Here is a 20,886-nt window from a genome sequence, read left to right as displayed (position 1 = left end):
CTGAAAAACAAAATGAAAATTTTAAAAATAACTTCGTAAGGACACATTATAATAAATACTATGATAAAATCTTCCAAAATTAAAAAGAATCATCAGTTTTACATGTAGAGTAATACTTAACAAATTAAACTGTTTTCATGTGAATGGCTAATTGAATGAAAGACTAGACTTTATAGAAGATTAACTACATATTTAAATGGATTTCTTTAGATATGTTGAGACTCAAGAGAGGTGACTTACATAGGGTGGATACTTAATTAACAATAATTTAGTAGATTTGTTGAGACTAATTTTATTTTTTAGTTAACACTATTGAAGTAATTTTAAACTTACTAAGTCATTTCTAATATAAGTCCCAGTTCATCACCTAGCCACAGGTTAACTTAAATAATTATCAGAATTCTTTCACAAAGATAGCTGATTTCTGAAGAGGCTGCCTGACATGTTTAATCTGGTTACAAATATGTAAACATCTTATGCTTTTATTAGAAGGTTTGTATGTCCAGGGCTATTGCAAGCAATGAGACTTTAAAAGTTCATATCCCTGGGGGCAGCTCCTGGTTTCAGGAGGACTTGAGTTCAAATATGGCCTCAGACACTTGATACATGTTAGCTGTGTGACCCTGGGCAAGTCACTTAACCCTCACTGCCCTTTTTTATGTCTGTAAATAGCTAATTAAAGAAGAAAAGAGAGTTTAGTACATAACTCTAAGGTATAATTATACACAATAAGGTGACTCCTATTCACATGCTTTATTTAAAGAAGATGGGAATGAAGGTGATCTTTGCTAAATATATCTGTGACTCGACTAGCCCTGTTAAAGATGGAGGCTGAAGGGGGATGATCAGAAGGGGAAAATGTTCTATCTTGGCTGTTGGAAGTAGTAGGGGAGAGATTAAAGACCAACAGAAAATTCCATATATCGAGTTTAACTTCATGGTCTAGAACTTAAAGTTCACTTATTCTTTCCACATACAATCCATAACCTGAAACATTCTTATAAGAATAGAGATGTTGGAAAAAGTGAAAAAAAATTTTCTTGTGGGACAACATATTTTACAATTGAGCATAAATACAAAATAAACTGGATAGATTGTCATGGATGGCTATCAGAGGATTTGCTTTATTAAGAAAGTGATTATTCTAAAGCAATTACTTGGATTTTTGAGAATTATATAGATGCAATTATTATTGAATACCATTACAAATGACTATGAATTGTACCATATACATAATCAATTCCTTACATGCTTTTAAAAAATTCATAACAGCAATGATTTATACCCAAATAGGGCTGTTTGCTGCTTTTGCAATTACAAAATCTAACCAACAGATGGTACTATTTAAAAGAAAATGTTGGATTGAAGTAGCCTTTTCCAACATCCAATTTTTGGAAAACATTTGCAATAAGATTATGTATCTTAATTTGAAGCCTAATATGCATTTTATCCATGTTTTATCAAAATGTGAGTTCAAAAGAAACTGTAAGCATTGTCCAATAACAAATGGTTGTTTTTTATTTTTATTTTTTTTATGTTTCATTTAGAATGCCTTAAGGATGGTTTAGTGTGAATATAAGAATTTCATCATAGCTACACTTTGAAATAGACTTTAGAGAATATTGAGAGGTTTATACAAGTGGGCCTTTCTGGGGTGTAGGTGTAGGGCTGAATTGAAGGTCAAGATATGAAGAAGAATGAACTCTTCCCTGAGGGTAACTTCTTTTTGTTGTTGTTGTTGTTGTTGTTGTTGTTGTTGTTGTTGTTGTTGTGAGGCAATTGGGGTTAAGTGACTTGCCCAGGGTCACACAGCTAGTAAGTGTTAAGTGTCTAAGCCCGGATTTGAACTCAGGTCCTCCTGAATCCAGGGCCGGTGCTCTATCCACTGCATCACCTACCTGCCCCATGAGGGTAACTCCTAATCCTAAATACTGTCACCTAGCTAGCAGACATGCTTCCAGGGAGACACAGGAAAAGCTCCTATCCATAGATGTCTGGTCTGTGGAAATAGGGAAATGCAGGCTTTTTCCTGTTTTATTTATTTTTAATTAATTATTTCTTTAACTTTAGGAGGATCAAGAAGAAATATTTGCTATTTTTGCCAGAATATTAGAAACAAGTATTCACTAATCACACAGGCTTCCTTTAAACTTCTCTGGGAGGTGATTTGAGATAAGAGAATGAGGGAAAAGAGGAGGCAGAAGAAGGAGTGTTGAGAAAGAAGAAGAGAAAGAAGAGGCAGAAGGAGAGGAGAAAGGTAAGAAAAATGAAGAAAAGAAGGAGGAAGATGAAAAAGAGGAGGAAAGAAGAAGAGGAGGTGGTACCTGATAATGGTATATAGGTGTAACACAATTTTATACTTTTTTTTTCAGTGAGGTTGAATATTTAACATGTATTTGCTAAGTACCTACTAAGGGAAAAGCACTGTGTTAAGTAGTGGGGATATGGGGAAGAAAAGGAAAGAAAAACTAAAAACCCAACTCTAATCCTAAAGGGACTTCTCTACTTTGAATACTGTCTTCATTTTTTACCCTAAAAATGCTGCCTACAATAAAAGAAAAAAGAAAAAGTAGAATTTAAATGTGGAGTCAATAGGGGGCAAATAGGATACTCAACTATGGGACCAGTTAGGACAGAATGTTAGACCTGGTTTAGATGGGAATATAAACATCCATGAGGGAAAAAATCATGGCATCATAGATTTAGAGATAGAAGGGACCTTTCAGGGCTTCCAACCACCTAAATCTACAGATAAGGAAACAGACTTCCAGGGAAGAATTGATTTGCCAAAGATCACACGTAAAACAAATAAGAGAGTTTGTATTTGATCCTCAACCCTCTGATTACAAATTTGAAACGCCACTGGCTCCTACCCAATAATGTGGCAGGATTTAGTTTGAGAATCAGAAATATCACATTCTTAAATCCTGTCTTTTATTTAAAAAAATCAGGCTCTTGTCATCACTTTTTATATATTCACACTTGGTCAATGTATAAATAATGTCATTTTATGTAATATAAAGATGAAGACCAATCACTGAAATAGGAAGCAGCAAATTATATTGGAAAGAAAAATGGAACTAGACATTAGTAAGCTAAAATGGTAATTGCTACCCTGTTACAGCACACTTTTTGTGTTCCTTGCTTAAATTACTTACTTTTTGTGAGCTTCAGTTTCCTACTCTGAAAAATACAGGTTTTAGATTACATGATCTCTAAGACATATTTCTAGCTAAAAGATTTTATTCATCCAATCACGGATATATAAAATGCATTTCAGGAGTCTCGATATTGGGAAAAATCAGGGAAAAAATAAAGGAAGACCTCGGATTTTTAAGTTCTAAAACCAGAAATATATGCAACCCCCCTTTTTAATGGTTTTCAGTATTCCAAAGAAAAGCTTTATTTCTTTGACTGGAAGCCATATAAACTATACTGCATGAATCCTGTATATTGAACTATAGGAAACTAGCATATACTTAATGTTGGCAAAATTAATTTTTGTTTTTAAGCCTGAGAAAATTTTTCTTGTTAGCACCTACACACAACCACTGAGCTAACATGAAAATATGATAATAAATATGAACTCTAAAAGATGGAAAATGAATTTCTTGCTAATACATAAAAGAAAATAGTCATAGAAGAAATTTGGACTTAACCAAAGTTTGAGTAAGTTGATGGGATTTTATAACATTGTATGATTTTTCTTTCTTCTACTGATTAAATTATCGAGGAAGCCACTAGATCTGCCTCTTTTGTGTCTTTATTTCTTTCATCCCAAGAAAAAATGTAGTATATCCCATTTTGCAAAAGAGGCAAAGGATTCATAGACATATCCTTAGTCAAATGGTTGAATTGACAATGAGCACACAGCATTTGTCATTCAGGAAACATTGTCATTTATTCGGTTGAATTTTCACCTACCTGTATGTATAAGGGCCTCTTTGCTTAACTTTAATATTGGTACTATTAATCATCACCTCCTCTGGATTTTGCACATCAAATATCCAAAACTGTCTGTAAACTTCCGTGCCTGTTTTAACCCAATTTTTGTAAGCAATTGTACCTTCTTCAATGACACATTGCTATGGAAAGGAAAAAAAACACACACCCAGTAAATTTGAATTAGTTTGCAGGGAAAAAATGCTGATTATAGCAGTGGGAGTTCATAACATTTCATCACCCAAATGGAAAACTAATACTTAGAGCAACCTTGTTATAAAAAAGTCACCCTGCAATGTTGCCACATACTTGCAACAGAATTTGTTTTAAATTACTGTAGGAACCTTTTCAAGTTAACCTTTTGTCAAGAGACAGCAAATCTGCAATAGTGCAGACAAGTTTCTGTGATTTTAAGGAAATGGTTTTCAAGAACAGGATTAATGCTAGGGGAACTTTATTGCAAAATTTAGCAACAAAATGTTGTAAGCAAATTTTAAATGTGTTATGAGAATTTCGTAGCAGTGAAAAAGATACCTGGTTGCTTGTGTATAATTTACTTAGATTCACAAAGGGAAAAAAAAACACGCAACAAATTGCTTATATATATATATATATATATATATATATATATATATATATACACACACACATATATATACATATACATATGTATACACACATACACATATGTCTTTATATACATATAGGCACAAATATTTATATTTCCTTAAAGAAAAAAAACCCTCTTCTAGAAACATGGAAATTTAAATAAGCAACTCAAAGGTCTTTGAGAAACTACTGAGTCAATCACTTTTTTTTGCTACTTTGAGAGTTATATCATTAGTAAGGTCTTCCAACTGATGAGGGAACTCCAGTGACATAGATCACAATCATTAGTAAATATTTTTTCAGTGTTTTTGTAGGCAAAAAAAAAATAATAAATCTGATTTTAGCTATGCTGGTCCTCTGATAAGAAACCCACACCATCAATTGTAGCCTATCCATCTTTTGGTCTGAGAGAGCCCACATTCCATAAGCTTAGCTTTTCATATCTATAGTCATCTGAAGTATGATTGTTTGGAACATTCAAAATTTCAGTCAGTTTCCAGCAAAAGTGTCATGTAGTAACTTTTCCCTCTTCATAGTCAACTCTAATATAATTTTCCTTTTATTTGTTCTAGTCTGTGATTTAAGGCCTCAGATAAACTCAAATTCTATATTTCTATAATTTCTGGTGAGTGACTTCAGACAGAAGATGACTTGACAAACATTAGTTGGTGTCATCATAATCTTCGTAAGAAGCGCAATGTAGGGACAGCATCCATGTTTTCAAATGGCATCCACAGACCCTCTAACCACATAATTTTTCTACAAAACCCTGCAAATATCCCAAAACATCAAAGCTGTATTCCCTCAGTGAAACTCAAGTAGTATTTGATTTAGTCACAGATTTCTCTTTTCAGGGAAAAAAGACTTGTATACATTAAAAAAAGAAAATACATGAAAACACTTTAGAGTCTGTGACTCTAGAGATTCAGGCAAGAGAGAGCAGTGCAATTCCTGCAGAAAGAAAAAGCATAATAAAGTGAATTTGTTTGGTATTCTCAATTAACTTGCCATGAATACAGTCATAATGTGAAAGGGGAAAAAACATCATTGAGATAGACAATATTCCAAATGAAGTGTCATAGGAAGGCTGCCCAGGTCAGGACAGTTTTATCCTAGAGTTATATGGAAAAGACAAAGAAAGAGACATCAGAAAGATTCAACCTGAAAAGAGCCATGTGAAAAGAAATAGCTTTATCAACTGGCCTTTTCCTAAGGATTGCTAAAATCTAACTTCTACCTTTCTCCACACTAGCTACTCTTTGTACTTTAGTTCTAAATGTCCTTGCCATCTTCAAAGCCCCTTTCTCACTGTCTAATATATAAGATAAAGTAATTCCAAGAAAAAAATGGCTTCAGATTTCAGTTGAAAGTAATTTTTTTAAAATCCTGTAGTTTGAATCTATTTTGAACTGAGTTGGTGGTGGCTACACAAATGACCAGTTATAATGCTCCAAAAATGTACCATAATATAGAGGAGAGATCACCAGAAGAAAAGAAAATCAGAAGACTACAATCTACTTTTAACCGGTGTCACTGTGGGAAAATTTTGTTTATTTTCTATAAAATGAAAATAATATTCCGAATATGTATCTCAAAAGGATTTTTTGAATAACGTGTAGACCATAAACCATTTATAAATATGAGTTACTATTACTTTCATCATTGTCAAAGTAAGATAAGGTACTTTGCAATCAACAAAATACTTCCATTTGAGCCTTACAAATCAATGAGTTAAGTAGGTATTTTCCATGTAATCATTGTAGAAAAACTCTGATGATCGTTATTATTATGACAGTGGTGTTGGTGGTGATAGAAACTAACACAATATATTGATAGAAAAAAGAAGAGAGTCAGAGATGAGAGAGGGAGAGAGAGAGACAAAAGAGAAGTAAGAAGAGAAGGGGAGATACATAGAGAGACAGAAACAGAGGAAAAGAGACAGGGGCTAAAGAGACAGAAAGGAACAGAGACAGGGAAACAGACAGAGAGGGAGAGTTGGGGTTGGGGGAGGGGGCAAGTGAGAAAGAGAACAAATTTTACTTAAGCTATTTCATTAGACCTTAACAAAAACATGGGCAAAGTTGATGCCATTATCTCCATTTTACAAATGAGAAAATTGAGGCTGCTGATGATTTAAGTAATATGTCTAGAATAACATAGCTAATAAATATCTGATGCAGGATTTAAACTGGGGTCATTTTGAGTCAAAGTCTAATGTGCTGTCTACCATACAAATTGCTAATTCAAATGATTTTAGGTCACTTTTCCAAGTTGACATGTAGTAAGAACAATAGCGGGAATTTGAACTTAAATCCAGTGTCTCTGTTTTATTTATATACTGTATCACACCCTTGTTCTACTGCATGTCACAGCCTTGAAAGCATTCTAAGATTCCATAAAAAGACTTATTTCCATAGTTTACTAAGCCTACAAAAAGAATCATCATAGCAGAGTGGATAGTTGTGGGTAGAGTCAGAAAGACATAGGTTAAAATCCAGCCTTTCACATTTATTAACTGTATGACACTAGAAATTTAACCTCTCTGTTCCAAGCAGTTGTATCACATTTTTTCTAGTAAGTTACTAATGGGTTGTGGTCTTCAATAGTGGTCCCATACTAATCCCAAACAGGTGACAAATCAGTTTCACCATGATAAACCAGAAGATACTTCCATATACAATATTCCATCATTCACAGAAATTACTTTTCACCCCCTCTTGTAGTATCTTAGCAGATCAAAACTATCTCCATGTCTTGTCATATATAAAAATTCTTTTGATAGTTTCTTACACTAGAAGTGTGTACTCTTTGTATACAAACATTCAGTTTGACCAAAAAGAAAAATGAGTGACAATTTCAGAGAAAGAGAGTGAAAAGCATAAGCTATCTAGTACATTTCATTTGGTGAATGAAGGCTTACTTCCAAGGAAATATTTTGCTCCAAATATTTAGCTGATGAAGGAAAATTTTATACTATTTTAGTATGTGTTGTTCTGGTTAGAAAATACTGTTTTCCCAAGTAGAGTAAGGTTATTTAAATGGTTTCCAGTACAAGAAAAAAAAAAGATAACTACATGCTGTGCTGCAAAAAATATATATCTGTAACTCTTTAGTTATATAACTGCAGTAAGTCAGGGATCCTGGCATAGATGAAATATCAAATATATTTAGGGGAAAGAGCAGCCTATGGCAAAAGGTGTGTCAGGCCCTTTTAAAGAGAAATTAACTCATTTAAAAAGAACTTCCTCCTGGAACATTACAGCTCTTACTGGAAATCTTAAGATTAATTAGCTTCTCTCTCACTTGCTTACATATTCATTTGTTTGAATGTTTTCATAAGTTTATATATTTATACTAGAATTATAAACTCCTGCAGATTAAAAATCACTTTTTTGTAACCTACTTCTAGGTCCCAATTAGGTTGAAAAATGAATCCAATGAAGGGCTCCCCCATATTTGAATCTGCACTACATAATTCTTTTTTTTTTTTTGTGGGGCAATGGGGGTTAAGTGACTTGCCCAGGGTCACATAGCTAGTGTCAAGTGTCCGAGGCCAGATTTGAACTCAGGTACTCCTGAATCCAGGGCCATTGCTTTATCCACTGTGCTATCTAGCCACCCCCTGCACTACATAATTCTAATAATAATTCTACATAAATTGGTCTAGAACCAATCACCATATTTTACATAATTATAACTTCAAATAGTGTAAATTCAAATACATGGGACCTCTTCAGGAGATTCATTACTTGCAGTAATGAGGACATAGCTGTATTCCCCTCCTTCACCTTCCTTGCCAGCTAAGTATAGCACTGAGCTTATTCTAAAAGTTTACACTTAAAGAATTATATTATTTGTGGAATTCATTAGGCAGTCTTAACTGACTATGTCAACTATGAAGTTTGAAACAGGCCATCTTCCATTTGGCTCAAAACTAGGATTCAGTGCCACCTACTACCATTATAATCACTACCACATATATCCCTTTCTTGTGAATTCAAGAAAAATAGGAGTTCATATCTGGAAGGGATCTTAATATCTTGCACAAAAGGAAATTACAGCCCACAGAGATTTCTCAACTTGTTCAAAATCATGTGGTCTAGTAAGTGGAAGAGCCAGCCCTGGAACTCAGTTTGGATTTCTAGTCCAATGTTCTTCCTACCATATTGGAGCTTGCTCAAAGGTCACTTAAGGAAAGAATGAATAAGTTAAAACAGGAATTTAGTTCTGCCTAATGATTCTGATGCTTTAAGCATGAGAAATGTCATTTTGCAACTCCTTCCTATGCCAAGATGATGAGGTATGAAATTACATATTTCAAAATTTCTAATTGATATGAGAATTAGCTGTTTTGTGATGGAATAAAAGGGAGATTTGGTTTTTCCCCATCCGAGTTTAAGGTATTTAAAATAAGATCCCAAACCTACTTTGTGTACTACAGTAAATTTTAGTGGAGTTGGATAATAAAGGATCCTGAGTTTTTCCAACCTGCTCACTAAAGCCTTGTAGAGTTTAGGGAGAGAGTGAATATCAATGTCAATGAAGCTTTCTCTCTACTAAGTAAGGATGATTTGCAAGTAGATAGATCACACTGTTATCTAACCAGTCCTGTTTTTTATAGTCTCACTTATCCAACGTTGTACAAAAGTTTATTTCTGAAAGTAATAGGAACCACAATTCTTGTTATTATTAATATTTGAGGGATTTGTTATGCTATTTATAATTGCAAGGCATGTGGCAACAAACATGCTATTAAAATCATATTTAAGAAAAGTTTACATTGATGTGATGACCTTATGCTTACAGAATGCAAAATGCTTCACATATATTATTTCATTTGATGCTGAACTATTATCTCATTTGAGACTGTAAGGTAAGTCATACAAGTATAATTCCCACTTTAAAGACAGGATACTATATTCATCAAAAAAAAAACAACAGCAACAATAATAGCTAGCATTTATATAGCAGCTACTAAGTGGCAGGCACTTTGCTAAAAGCTATAAAATATTTGATTCTCACAATAATCCTCAGAGATAGCTATTATTATTATTATCCCTTTTTTACAGTTGAGGAAACTGAGGCAAAGAAAGTTGGACTCAAGTACTCTTAACTCTAGGTCTAGAGTTTTATCCATTGAAGCCCCCAGATGCACCTAAGGATATTTTTCATTTAAAGTTATTTTTCTAGTTTCAGACAAATACTGAATTACAGATTTTACAATGAAAAGAAACCTAGTTCACACCCTTCATTTCACATATAGGAAATCAGTACCCAAGCCTTTAGTGATTTGCAAAAGTCAAAGAATTAGTAACAGCTAAGACTTTCTTGACTTTGAGTCCAGTGTGTTGCCCTCACTCCATTTCATGATCTTATCAACCAACAATACTAAGAACTATCTTTTTCATAAGGCATTAAAAATAAAGTAAGTGAGAACAAAGAAAATCCATTTTTCAAGGACACAGAGTAGATGGTTAATCTACTCATCAAACTTGCAAACACCCCATCCCAACTCTTTTGGAAAATAGACTAGTCAGACATTTGTCCCTCCTTTTTTCCTTGTGTTCTATTCCTCAATTGTATTTTTGCTTCTATTAGGCTTCAACACTCAACTGAAACTCTCCTTTTGGGCATCCCTTCCTGTCTGTAACACTGCTGACCCCCTTGTCTCTCCTTCCTCCCTTTCCTTAGAGCTACTCCCTCCTGCTTCTCCTACCTGACGGACTGTTTTGTTATGCAGTCATTATCCATTTTGTTGGTGTTGGGTTGTTTTCAGTCATGTCTGACTCTTTGTGACCCCATTTGGGGTTTTCTTGGTAGAGATCCTGGAATGGTTTACCCCTTCCTTCTCCAGCTCCTTTTATAGATGAGAAAACTGAGGCAATCAGGGTTAAGTGACTTGTCCAGGGTCACACAGCTAGAAAGTATATGAAGCCAAATTTGAAATTGGTTCTTTCTGACTCTAGGCCCAGTGCTCTGTACACTATGGTGCCACCTAGCCACCCATTATCCATAGGAAGCAACATTATACAAGGGAAAGAACCTATTCTAGTTAGAATATCTTGCTCACATTTAGCCTGTTGGGCTTAAGTTAGTTGGTGATTCTGGGCAAGTCACCTAACTTCTCTGGGTCTCATTTTCCTCAGTCATGAAATAAGGATATTTAGGACTAGATGTCCAGAGACTCCCTCCAGTTCCTATATCTTATCTCCTAACTGTATCCCCCCCCCCTTCTTTATCCCTTCCCATTTAGGCACAACATGAATTCAATCATCTCTACAAAGAGGATTACTACATCTATATATCAAGTTCTAATCTTGCTCTGGATTTGTATTCTCATATCAGCAACCATGTTTTGGATATCTTCAACTGGATGTCCTAGAGGCATTTTAAATTCAACAGGGCCAAAACGCAACTCTTCTTCACTAAATTTATCCCTTCTTCAATCCCCTTTATTTTGGTTGAAAAACCATCTTCCCACTAGTTTCCAAGGTTCAATTAACCTTGGATTCAGTGATTCTCAATTTCTTCTTCTTCAACCCCACCCTATGTCCAATAAGTTGCAGTCTGATTTCTTTTACTCCCACATTCATGATACTGTCCTTTTTGAGCCCTCATCACCACACATTTGACCTACAGCATTAGTAATTGGATTACTGGTTCATAGCCTCTCTCCTTTCCATCTATCCTCCAAAGGGTTGCTGTAATGATCTTCCTAAATCACAAACCATCTCAATTTTGCTGCTGAAGAGCCATCAGTACCAAATGATGGTCTTCCTTTCTAGACTTGACATTACAATCCCCCCCACCCCAAACATACACACCTCTTCATCTATTCTATCTCTCAGGCAAAGTGGCCTACTTATAATACCCTAAGGGTAGGAATATATTTCCTCCTTCCCTGCCTTTGTATAGGCTTAGCTCTCTACCCCTTGAAAAATAATCCAGTCTGTCAATAATCAACAAGTATTTATTAAGTACTGACTATTTAGCAGGTTGTTTGCTAAATATTGGGGATACAAAGAAACAAAAGAAAAACAGTCCCTCCCATCTGTAGCTCACCCTTATGAGGAGAGACTAGGCAGAGCCAAGATGGCAGAGAGGAAGCAGCAAGCTACCTGAGCTCTCCTTCTGTTCCCTTAAAACGAACATTAAATCAAGCCTCTGGATGGATTCTGAAACTACAGAACCTGCAAAGAGACAGAGAGACACAGTCCTCCAACCAGAGATAATTTAGAAGACTTCAGGAAAAGGTCGGTCTGACTCGGGCAAAAGGGAGGCCCAGCGCAGGGCAGCAAGCCAGCGCCAAGGGGGTCAGGGCAAGTCAGCAGGAGCTGCGGGCCACAGCCGAACAACTGAGGCTCCCAGAACCTGGTTCAAAAATCTGGTGGCCAAGAAGGACAGTGGGAAAACCTACCAGCACTGGCCTAGAGGGCCACGAACGGCGGGATCAGACGCCGGGGTCTGGCGCCTGGCTGGCCGAGCACAATCAGACAGGAAGTGCAGGGCGGGGCATCTCCACACACCATAAAGGCCTCAGAGTAAAAGCCCGGTCACACAGCACCTATACACCTGCACAAGAAGCCCAAAACAGGGACCCTGGTGCCCCCAGAGCAGACCTCAACTTAAAGAATAAATAAATAAGCTGCAATAATGAGTAAGAAGCAAAAAAGAGCCCTCTCCATTGAGAGCTTCTGTATCAATAGGGAAGAAGCCAACACAAACTCAGATGAGGACAATAGCCTCAAATTGTCTACATCTGAAGCCTCACAAGGGAAGGTGAATTGGTCGCAAGAACAAAAAGCCTTCCTGGAAGAGCTCAAAAAGGATTTAAAAAATCAATTGCAAGAGGTAGAAGAAAAAATGGGGAGAGAAATGAAAGCAAAACAAAAAAACTATGAAAAAAGAATCAGCAGCTTGGAAAAGGAAGCTGAAGAAAACAAAGCCTTAAAAAATTCATTTGGCCAAATGGAAAAAAAGCTGCATAATCTCACTGAAGAAAACAATACCTTAAAAAATTCACTTAGCCAAATGGAAAAAAAAGGTGCATAATCTCACTGAAGAAAACAATGCCTTAAAAATTAAAGTGGGACAGTTGGAAGATAAGGAATCCATGAGACACCAAGAATCAGTCAAGCAGAATAAAAAAAATGAGGAGAGACTATATATCAAACAAATATACAAACTCTCTATCCACAGATATCAATAGTATTTATAGATATAGATACAATCCATCTATATAAAATGGAAAGTCTTCTCAGGAGGAAGATTCTAGCTGGGGAGAGAGGCAGAATTCCTAGTTTCATTTAAGGATCAGCTCATATGTCACATCTAAAGGTTTTCAGGGATCCTCCTTGCCAGTAGTACTCTCACAAATGATCACGCATATACTTCCATTACATGTTATATACCCCAGTAGAATATATGGTCTTTGAAGGCAAGGACTGTTTTTCATTTTGTTACTATATCTCTAGAGTACGGCAATAATGCCAAATGATGATAGATCTTGGATATTTACTACGTGTATATTAGATTGGACATGCTCTGTTATTAAATTATTCAAATCTTTCTCTGAATACTGACTCATTTATAACAAAACTTTTGCTAAGATGACTTGGGAAGTTTGTTTTTATACATACATACGTACGTACATATATTCTCAATAACTATACAAAGAACTCATGAAGCATTAGTCTCATTGAATCACTGTGATCACAGTTTTTGAGTATTTTTAAAAGTTATTTCAAAGAAATGAGAGAGCAGTAAAAAGAGGTAGTGAGGAAGGGTGAGAGAGGGGGTAGCTAAGGCTTGGCAAGGAGAAAAGAGCTATTTGGAAAAAAATGGTTCTATATCAGGGAGGGGAAGAGTAGAAGAGGGAGAAAGAGAAAAAGAGAAAGAATTACCCATTGGCTTAACAGTTATGTTCAGTCACTTGATCTCTGTTTGCCTCAGTTTCTTCATCTATGAAATGGGGATAATAATAGCACCTATCTCCCAGAATTGTTGTAAGGATCAAATGAGAATATATTTTAAAGCAATTAACACAGTGCCTGGGCATAAAATGTGTTATAAAAACATGGTTGTTGTCGTTGTCATCATCATCACCATCAATTGGTAAAAAGTTTAATTTTTTTTAAAGCCTTAAGCTGAAAGTCTTACAACCCAATTATATGGCCTTCACTAGAGACCCATTTCAACATCTTACTTGATCTATCTTCTTAAAGTTTCTTTGCTACCTTATACATTTTTATCCAAGAGAAAAAAAAACAAAACCTAATTAGAAAAAAACTCACTATCAACATTTCAATTACATCTGTGACACTTCCTCTAAATAAGTGAGATGAAGAAGTAGCATATGCCTCAGAATTCCTAAATCCAATAGTCCAATATTGAACTTAACATTTTGCTTCATTGTGCAACATAACTTTTTAATCATACCTGCTAAAATGCTGACATAATTTGGTTTGGAACTCTCCATCCTCAGCCCATACTACACACATGCACATGCACATGCACATGCACATGCACACACATGTGCGTGCATGTGCACACACACATACATGCACACATACACAAACACCCTTACCATCTTTCATTTGTACCAATTTAGAGTCATTGATCTCCTTGAGTGTATGTGAAATATCATGATTCCCTCCTTTATTTTTTTTTCCATGAAGATATTAAAACATTCAACTTCATTAGCCTTCACTGTCAAGCACAATCATTCTTCCAAGGGCTTGACATTTTATTTTTGTCCTAAACTAACCACAGGTCAGGAACATTAAGTACTAAATAAATACTTGTTTACTTGACTTGTAATTGAAAGAAGTATACAAACATCTTCTATCCAAGTTTGTCAAGTTAATAACTCTATGTGTATCTGGACTGAACTTGCCTGGGTCCCAGATAAGTTAATTTCAGGCCCAGGGTCACACAGTCAATAAATGTCAAAGGTGGGATTCGAATCCAGGATTTTTTGACTTGTATATTGGCCTTGTCTATATATAGTGCTACAGCTGTCTCTAGTTAGATAGATAGATACATAGATACAAAGATATAGATATAGATATATAGATACATGTATAGATATTTGTATAGATATAGATATATAGGCAAGGTCAGGACAGCTTCATCTCACCTTCACATTCTTATTTAAGGGAGAAAATTCAGATACTAGTATTGAGTTTCCATACCACATATTTTTAAAAGGGTAGCCTTCCTACTGAGGGAGTTGAGTATCATACATCTTTAATGTTCCAAAAAAGAAAGAAATGTGAGATGCACAAATTTAGAGACAGATCCACTCCAAATAATCATATGTACTATTCGTGCCCGACCTGTGGTAGAGCCTTCTGAGATTGTATTATCTGGTAAGTCACAGATGGACACACTGTACCTTGATCCAAATAGATTGATATCATTTTGGCCATTTTTGAACATGAAGGACAATGGCCAACCAACCAAAATAACATGTGTAGACATCTCCTATTTGACAATTATTATATGACTAGCTGCCAGAGAGTTTACACAGGGAGAATTATTTTGCTCCCTGGAAATTCTTTTTCCTTTAGGTCTAAACATTTCTCCAGACATCCCTCATTAATTTATTATACTCAAAATGAATACAATAGAGGGACAAGAAAGAAAATACAAAGTAAAGGACTAATTTGATTTTCTTTGCTTGCATATTACGTAAACTTCTATAGCAATATATACATCTTAGGGAATATACATCTTAGATTTTCCAGTTCAAACTCAATTTGGAGTGCAGAAAAGATTTTTTTTTCCTTTTAAAAAGTAATATGCCAAATAGTATGTTCTAAATGTTGGTTCAGAATAGATGATCATCAGTCTCCCTTAGAAGGTTAAGCTCCTTGTATCTGCCTCACTCAACTTCTATTGTAGGGTCCTATGATTATTGACCTAGTACTGGAAGGTACATCAGAGGCGATCTAATCCAATCCTCACATTTTCCAGAAGAGGAAATGGAGGCCAAGTGACTTGTCCAAAGTCATCTATGAAGAAAGTCAAGGCAAGATTTTGGCTACCTGGCTCCCTCTTTTCACTGCTGCCACCCCTTATTTAGTCCTCAGTTGCCTTCATTGAGTATAAGGGGTAAATAGATTCCTAGCCGCTCTACCCTAACATCCAGTTGTTAGAATAAGCTCTCATAGAATTTTGAATTTTTTTTTTCTGTGCTAATGACTACAGAGGAAACAATGAACTCTAATTACTTCAATATTACAAAAATTTTGTGATCCTTCATGGAAAAGTCAGTATATATCACAGCCTCACAAGGGCTTTAAAGAACAGTTAAATCAGTTGCATTGGGAACATAGAGAACCACTTGCACATACATATCTCTAGGCTGGTCTTAATGAAGGAGACTTTAGTGGATATCATACAGTCCTTATAAGCAGCTTGAAGACTGCCATTTGCCCTAGACAGTAAAATTTCCTCTTTGCCAGTCTGCATTTTTGCAGAGGTAATCTGAAATGGATGAAATGCTGGGTGGAAGTAAATGGAGCATTCACTCTGGCCTATTGTATAAAGAATGTACTTGTGATATGTCAATGAAATTTTTTAGTTAAGGATATAGCTCTGCACTCACACATAAAGAAGGATATGTGACCAGAGAGCTGAGAGGATGGGAGAACTTATTATATGCTGGTAGGTAGAAGGTTTGGGAGAGGAAAGACAGGGACAGGATGGCTATTTTCAAATACCTGTAGGGCTAGCCTATGGAAGATGGATTAGACTTGTTCTGCTTGAACCAGAGGGAAAAATTAGGAACAATGGGTAGAAGTGATCTTCCAAGTCATTGAACCCCAACTGGCCTCAGTTTCCTCCTCTGTAAAGGGAGGGGGCTAGACTTGATGGTCTCTTAGGTTCTAGATCTAAATTACAGAGAGGCAGATACAGGCTTGCTTGAATGAAAAATTTCCCAACACATAAAGCTATTCAAAGTAGGTTATTTCAGAACACAGACACAAGTTGTTTCAAGTGTGTATAAACTAATTAAACTCCTAACACATTTGTTAAGTTCCTAGAGAACAGTGTAGTTCTTTAATTTACTTTGGATACCTCACCCACAAGATCATAACAGTGCTATACCTACAATAAATGCTCAAAAATATAATAAGGATAAATAATAATTCAGGAAAACACCAGTCCAGAGGTCCATATGTTGCTCTCATTAATTTTCAAACAAGATTTGGAGTTGTTCTTTTGAATCATATTACAAACATACCTCTTTTAAAGTCATATCTAAATGTTTCTTCATTTCTTGGAGGTGACTGGAGCTCAGAAACTTTGTTTCCAAAGTATAAGCGCTATTAGATGTAAAGGCTTTTACTATGGCCAAAGAAAAAGCTGTGTTTCTCCCCCTAGGACTATATTGCTAGACAAGAGAAATCAAGAAAGGTTTACCAGCAGCCTTGGTCACCTGGAGCTGTTATTTTATTTGTGCCACAATAGGAAAAGCTACCTACTAAGAGCTTCAAGGACTATGGACTACTTTTCTGGAAGAAGACTTCAAACTGATATCATCATTTAAAATTTCAAATGTTGAAGAAATCAGTTTAACTTTTTTTTTATCCCATTCAATAATAAAAAAATCGGTAACAGTCTTAGTCAATATGTGTAGCACTTGATTCAGATTTCCAAACCTAGCCCTTCTACTTTAAATCTTTATGACTTTGGATAAACCCCCGAGATTCTCTAATCCAGAGGTTCTTTTCCTAGAGTATATTAACTTGATTTACATGCCCAAATATACACATATGTATATAAATATACACACAATTGTATATGTGTGTTGACAAATCATACATACATATAAAATTATATATATATATAAGATTATAGACAGGTAGATACACACATATATAAGTAAACCATATTTTGACATAATTAATATCCTTTGTGATTGGGTATATTTTATGTATATTAAAACATTATTCTAAGGAGTCCATAGCCTTCATCAGTTTGCTTCAAAAGGGGCCATGACAACAAATATGTTAAGAATACCTGCTCTAAGTACTCAATTTCCACATATATAAAATGGGAACACAACTAGATGGAGATATAGGCTATTCAGCTCTAAATCTCAATACCCTAATTTAAAATGAAGTCTACTTACCAGCTTTGATTCTATAACTAGGATAATTCCTTCATCCATTATAACTCTTATGTGTAGGAAAGGCTTCTTCCCCGCCACCATCCCCTAACCCACGCAAATTGCATTGCTACTGGGATTGAGATCTATTGGCAGCCTTTCCCAGAATTTGCCTGTGTTGCCATTGAGAAATGTATGAAGAACCCTCTTCCATACAATTAAAGTTAAATCAGTAGAAACTCACATTAGAAATATTGTATAATTGACTTGAAATTCATGACCACTTTTATATCATACTAAGATATGTGAAATTAATTATAGCTAATTATGAAATTAAGATATGTTAACATACATTACTGCCATATTAATTAACTGGAAAAAATCATTTTTCCCCTCCTCCATATGCTCTTCAGTGTTCCTCACCGGCACAGCTGCTGTTATCTTATACTGTAAATATTTAGGAAACATTATGCTAACTTCCTAATAGGAAGAAAACAATTAAAATGGGAAAGAAGCAAAGAAAGATCAGCCACCAAAATTTCCTGTAGATTAATATGTACCTTTTTAATTGTGTTATGAATAATCATGTCTCCAACAGGCATAAGTATTCCTCCCAGTACAGCCAGTACCCCACCAATGACAGCACCTGTGATGAGCCCACAGTTCCGATCACAGCCCATATTTCCTGTTTACGGGGCCACTTGGGGCTTGGCACCAGGTTCTTGTTCACTCTTCTAGTCTCTCTCACACCGAATACCCAATGGACTTGATCCTATTACTAAAAACATCATAAAGCAGAAGCTAAATATCAGTTCAAAAAGATCAAAGTACAAAAAATGAGCAAGGGACACTGATGGGAAGATAATTGCATAGTTATAAATAAACAAATACTTGGTTCTATTCATTTATGCTTCTAGTATATACTGTAGGGTTTTCCACATTTATTCTTTCAGAAGCATAATATAAGAATACAATTGGCTCAAGTGTATCCTATAAACTGTTCTGTTCTCCCCCCCCCCAGGATATTTAGCATGACAAATGATAACCTTATTAAAGCTACTCAGACATGATGCTATCAAGTGCCTTTCCACCTTCCTATTTCTTCCACCCTTATGAGCTCCCAGTTTCTCCACTTGATCATATCCACACCCTCATAGGTTCTTTTGTAAGTTGGTCTCTTTTGCAAGTTCAACAAGTTTTCATTTAGATGTTCCCATAAATTCAAATATTTCTAAAATAATAGTTCAATAATCCCCTTCTCTATACCTTCTTTAGGAATGGCAGCAGGAGGGAGGCTACACAGAGATTTTGAGATGATTTATTTCAAGAAAAAGATGCCAATTCTTCCAATCATTTGATATCTATAAAAAAACACACAACACACACATATAAACAGTAAGATGATAGAGGGTTGAAAATAAAATAATAGAAAGTAAATCATTAATAATAATTATTATTATTAATAATACAGTTCACAATTATATAGTATCATACAATTTACAAATCTTTTTTTTTTTGCATGTCAACTGTGTAAAGTAGGTGTCATTATCTCCCTTTTATGGATCAGAAAATTGTCCAGTTCTCACCTCACTAGCCACTCAAAACAAGGTCTGATTCCAAGTTCAGTGAACTTTCCACTCCATCATATTGCCATTTGCCAAAGGATTAATTCTTTTTTGGGGGGTGAGGCAATTAGGGTTAAGTGACTTGCCCAGGGTCACATAGCTAGTAAGTGTCAAGTGTCTGAGCCCGGATTAGAACTCAGGTCCTCCTGACTCCAGGGCCAGTACTCTATCCACTGCACCACCTAGCTGCCCCTAGGATTAATTCTAATATTACTTATAATGACAGTTACCAGTATACATAAAATCTTACTGCAGACAAATGAATTTTGAAGTAAATAAAGAAATCGCATTATTTATTCAGTTCAAATGCTATTAATATGTCCTTAAGACAAGCACTCAAATGTAATATTTTTTGAGATCGTATATAAAATAGGGAAACCTATATGACCAAACCCAAACTGAATCAACCACTGTTACTTTCAGTTTTTACTTTTAATCAAAAATAACCTTTGATTTTGTTCTCATCATCAACTTAAGGTTTTTTTTTTTATGACGAAGAGTCATCTCTATGTTCTTTGTAGTGTATAATCAGAACAATAGTTCCTTTTTGAGATAACAAATGGCTATTATTATGGACAAAAATTGGAAGAAAATTTCTTTTTATAAGACCATTAAAGCTCTGGGAGAGGTGAGGGGAAGTGCATCTTATTCTTGGAGTACTTTTTAAAAAAATCATATTAATGGAATTTTTTTGGTAAGAAGATTGACAAAACAATATGACAATGGTTCTGCATGGTATAGCTTAAAATACACTGGGCTTCAAGCAAAAGACCCAAGTTCAAGTTGTAAGCCTTTATTAATTAGGTGCAAAGTACTAAGTATTTTGACTCCTATATTAACTCATTGTACAGGGCTAAAACTCTAGCTTGTCAGTCTAAAATATCTAATGAGTGGTCACCAATAAATTCATTCCAATTGTTATGTGATCTTTGCATAAACACATACATAGACAGTAATATACACATATATACACACATAGACATCCCTACATATATACATACACATATATACACACCTACATGCATAAACATGTACATGTATACACATGTGTATTGGGAATATTATAAAATATAAGATAAAAAGATGTCATGCATTGAAACTTTTGAGACATTTTTGCAAGCACTTTTAGTTGTGATGATCTTTATTGTGACAGGATTAAGTTTGATAATTGCATTTAATAGGTTTAGGAAATAAACAGTGGCAAACCAGTCCCTATGCTAGAAATGCCCACAAACTAATATAGTAGAGAAAATGAGGAAAAAATCCAGACAATACAGACACCTCCTCCCCCTCCCCCCAAAAATATAAGGCCACATAGGCATATGGCAATTTTGTCATCACGAGGATATAATGACACATAAGGAAAATGCTGTTTTGATTTTTCCCTTACATCAATGGAAACCAAAGTCCCTCTTCCACTGCCTTAATAGCTACCTATAGCAATGTTTATTTCTTAATAATGATGTCATAGTATAGCTTGTTCTTCTATTACTGCTTCTTTCATCTACATCTGTTCATATAAGTCTTTTCATGGCTTTGAAAGGATTTATTTCCTTTTTTACAGAACAGTAAGTACTTTACTACATTCATTTC

General features: G+C 35.2%; 1 protein-coding gene across 4 annotated transcripts in view; it reads right to left on the bottom strand.

Annotated features, from left to right (window-relative positions):
• CD36 (CD36 molecule) overlaps positions 1-20,886 on the bottom strand; it is a 125,845-nt gene that overhangs the window by 29,232 nt on the left and 75,727 nt on the right. For all 4 annotated transcript variants that reach the window (XM_043966260.1, XM_043966259.1, XM_043966258.1 and 1 more), the window contains 3 exons: positions 18,935-19,029; positions 18,229-18,446; positions 3,925-4,085 (listed from right to left, as the gene is read on the bottom strand). In XM_043966260.1, coding sequence (XP_043822195.1) covers positions 3,925-4,085; positions 18,229-18,348 — 281 coding nt within the window. In that variant the 5' untranslated portion in view covers positions 18,349-18,446; positions 18,935-19,029. The remainder of the gene's footprint in view (positions 1-3,924; positions 4,086-18,228; positions 18,447-18,934; positions 19,030-20,886) is intronic.

This window comes from Dromiciops gliroides, chromosome 5, assembly GCF_019393635.1.
Source record: "Dromiciops gliroides isolate mDroGli1 chromosome 5, mDroGli1.pri, whole genome shotgun sequence".
Classification (NCBI taxonomy): Eukaryota; Metazoa; Chordata; class Mammalia; order Microbiotheria; family Microbiotheriidae; genus Dromiciops; species Dromiciops gliroides.
Note: the sequence above shows the minus strand (reverse complement) of the source record. Positions and strands in the feature narration are given on the sequence as shown.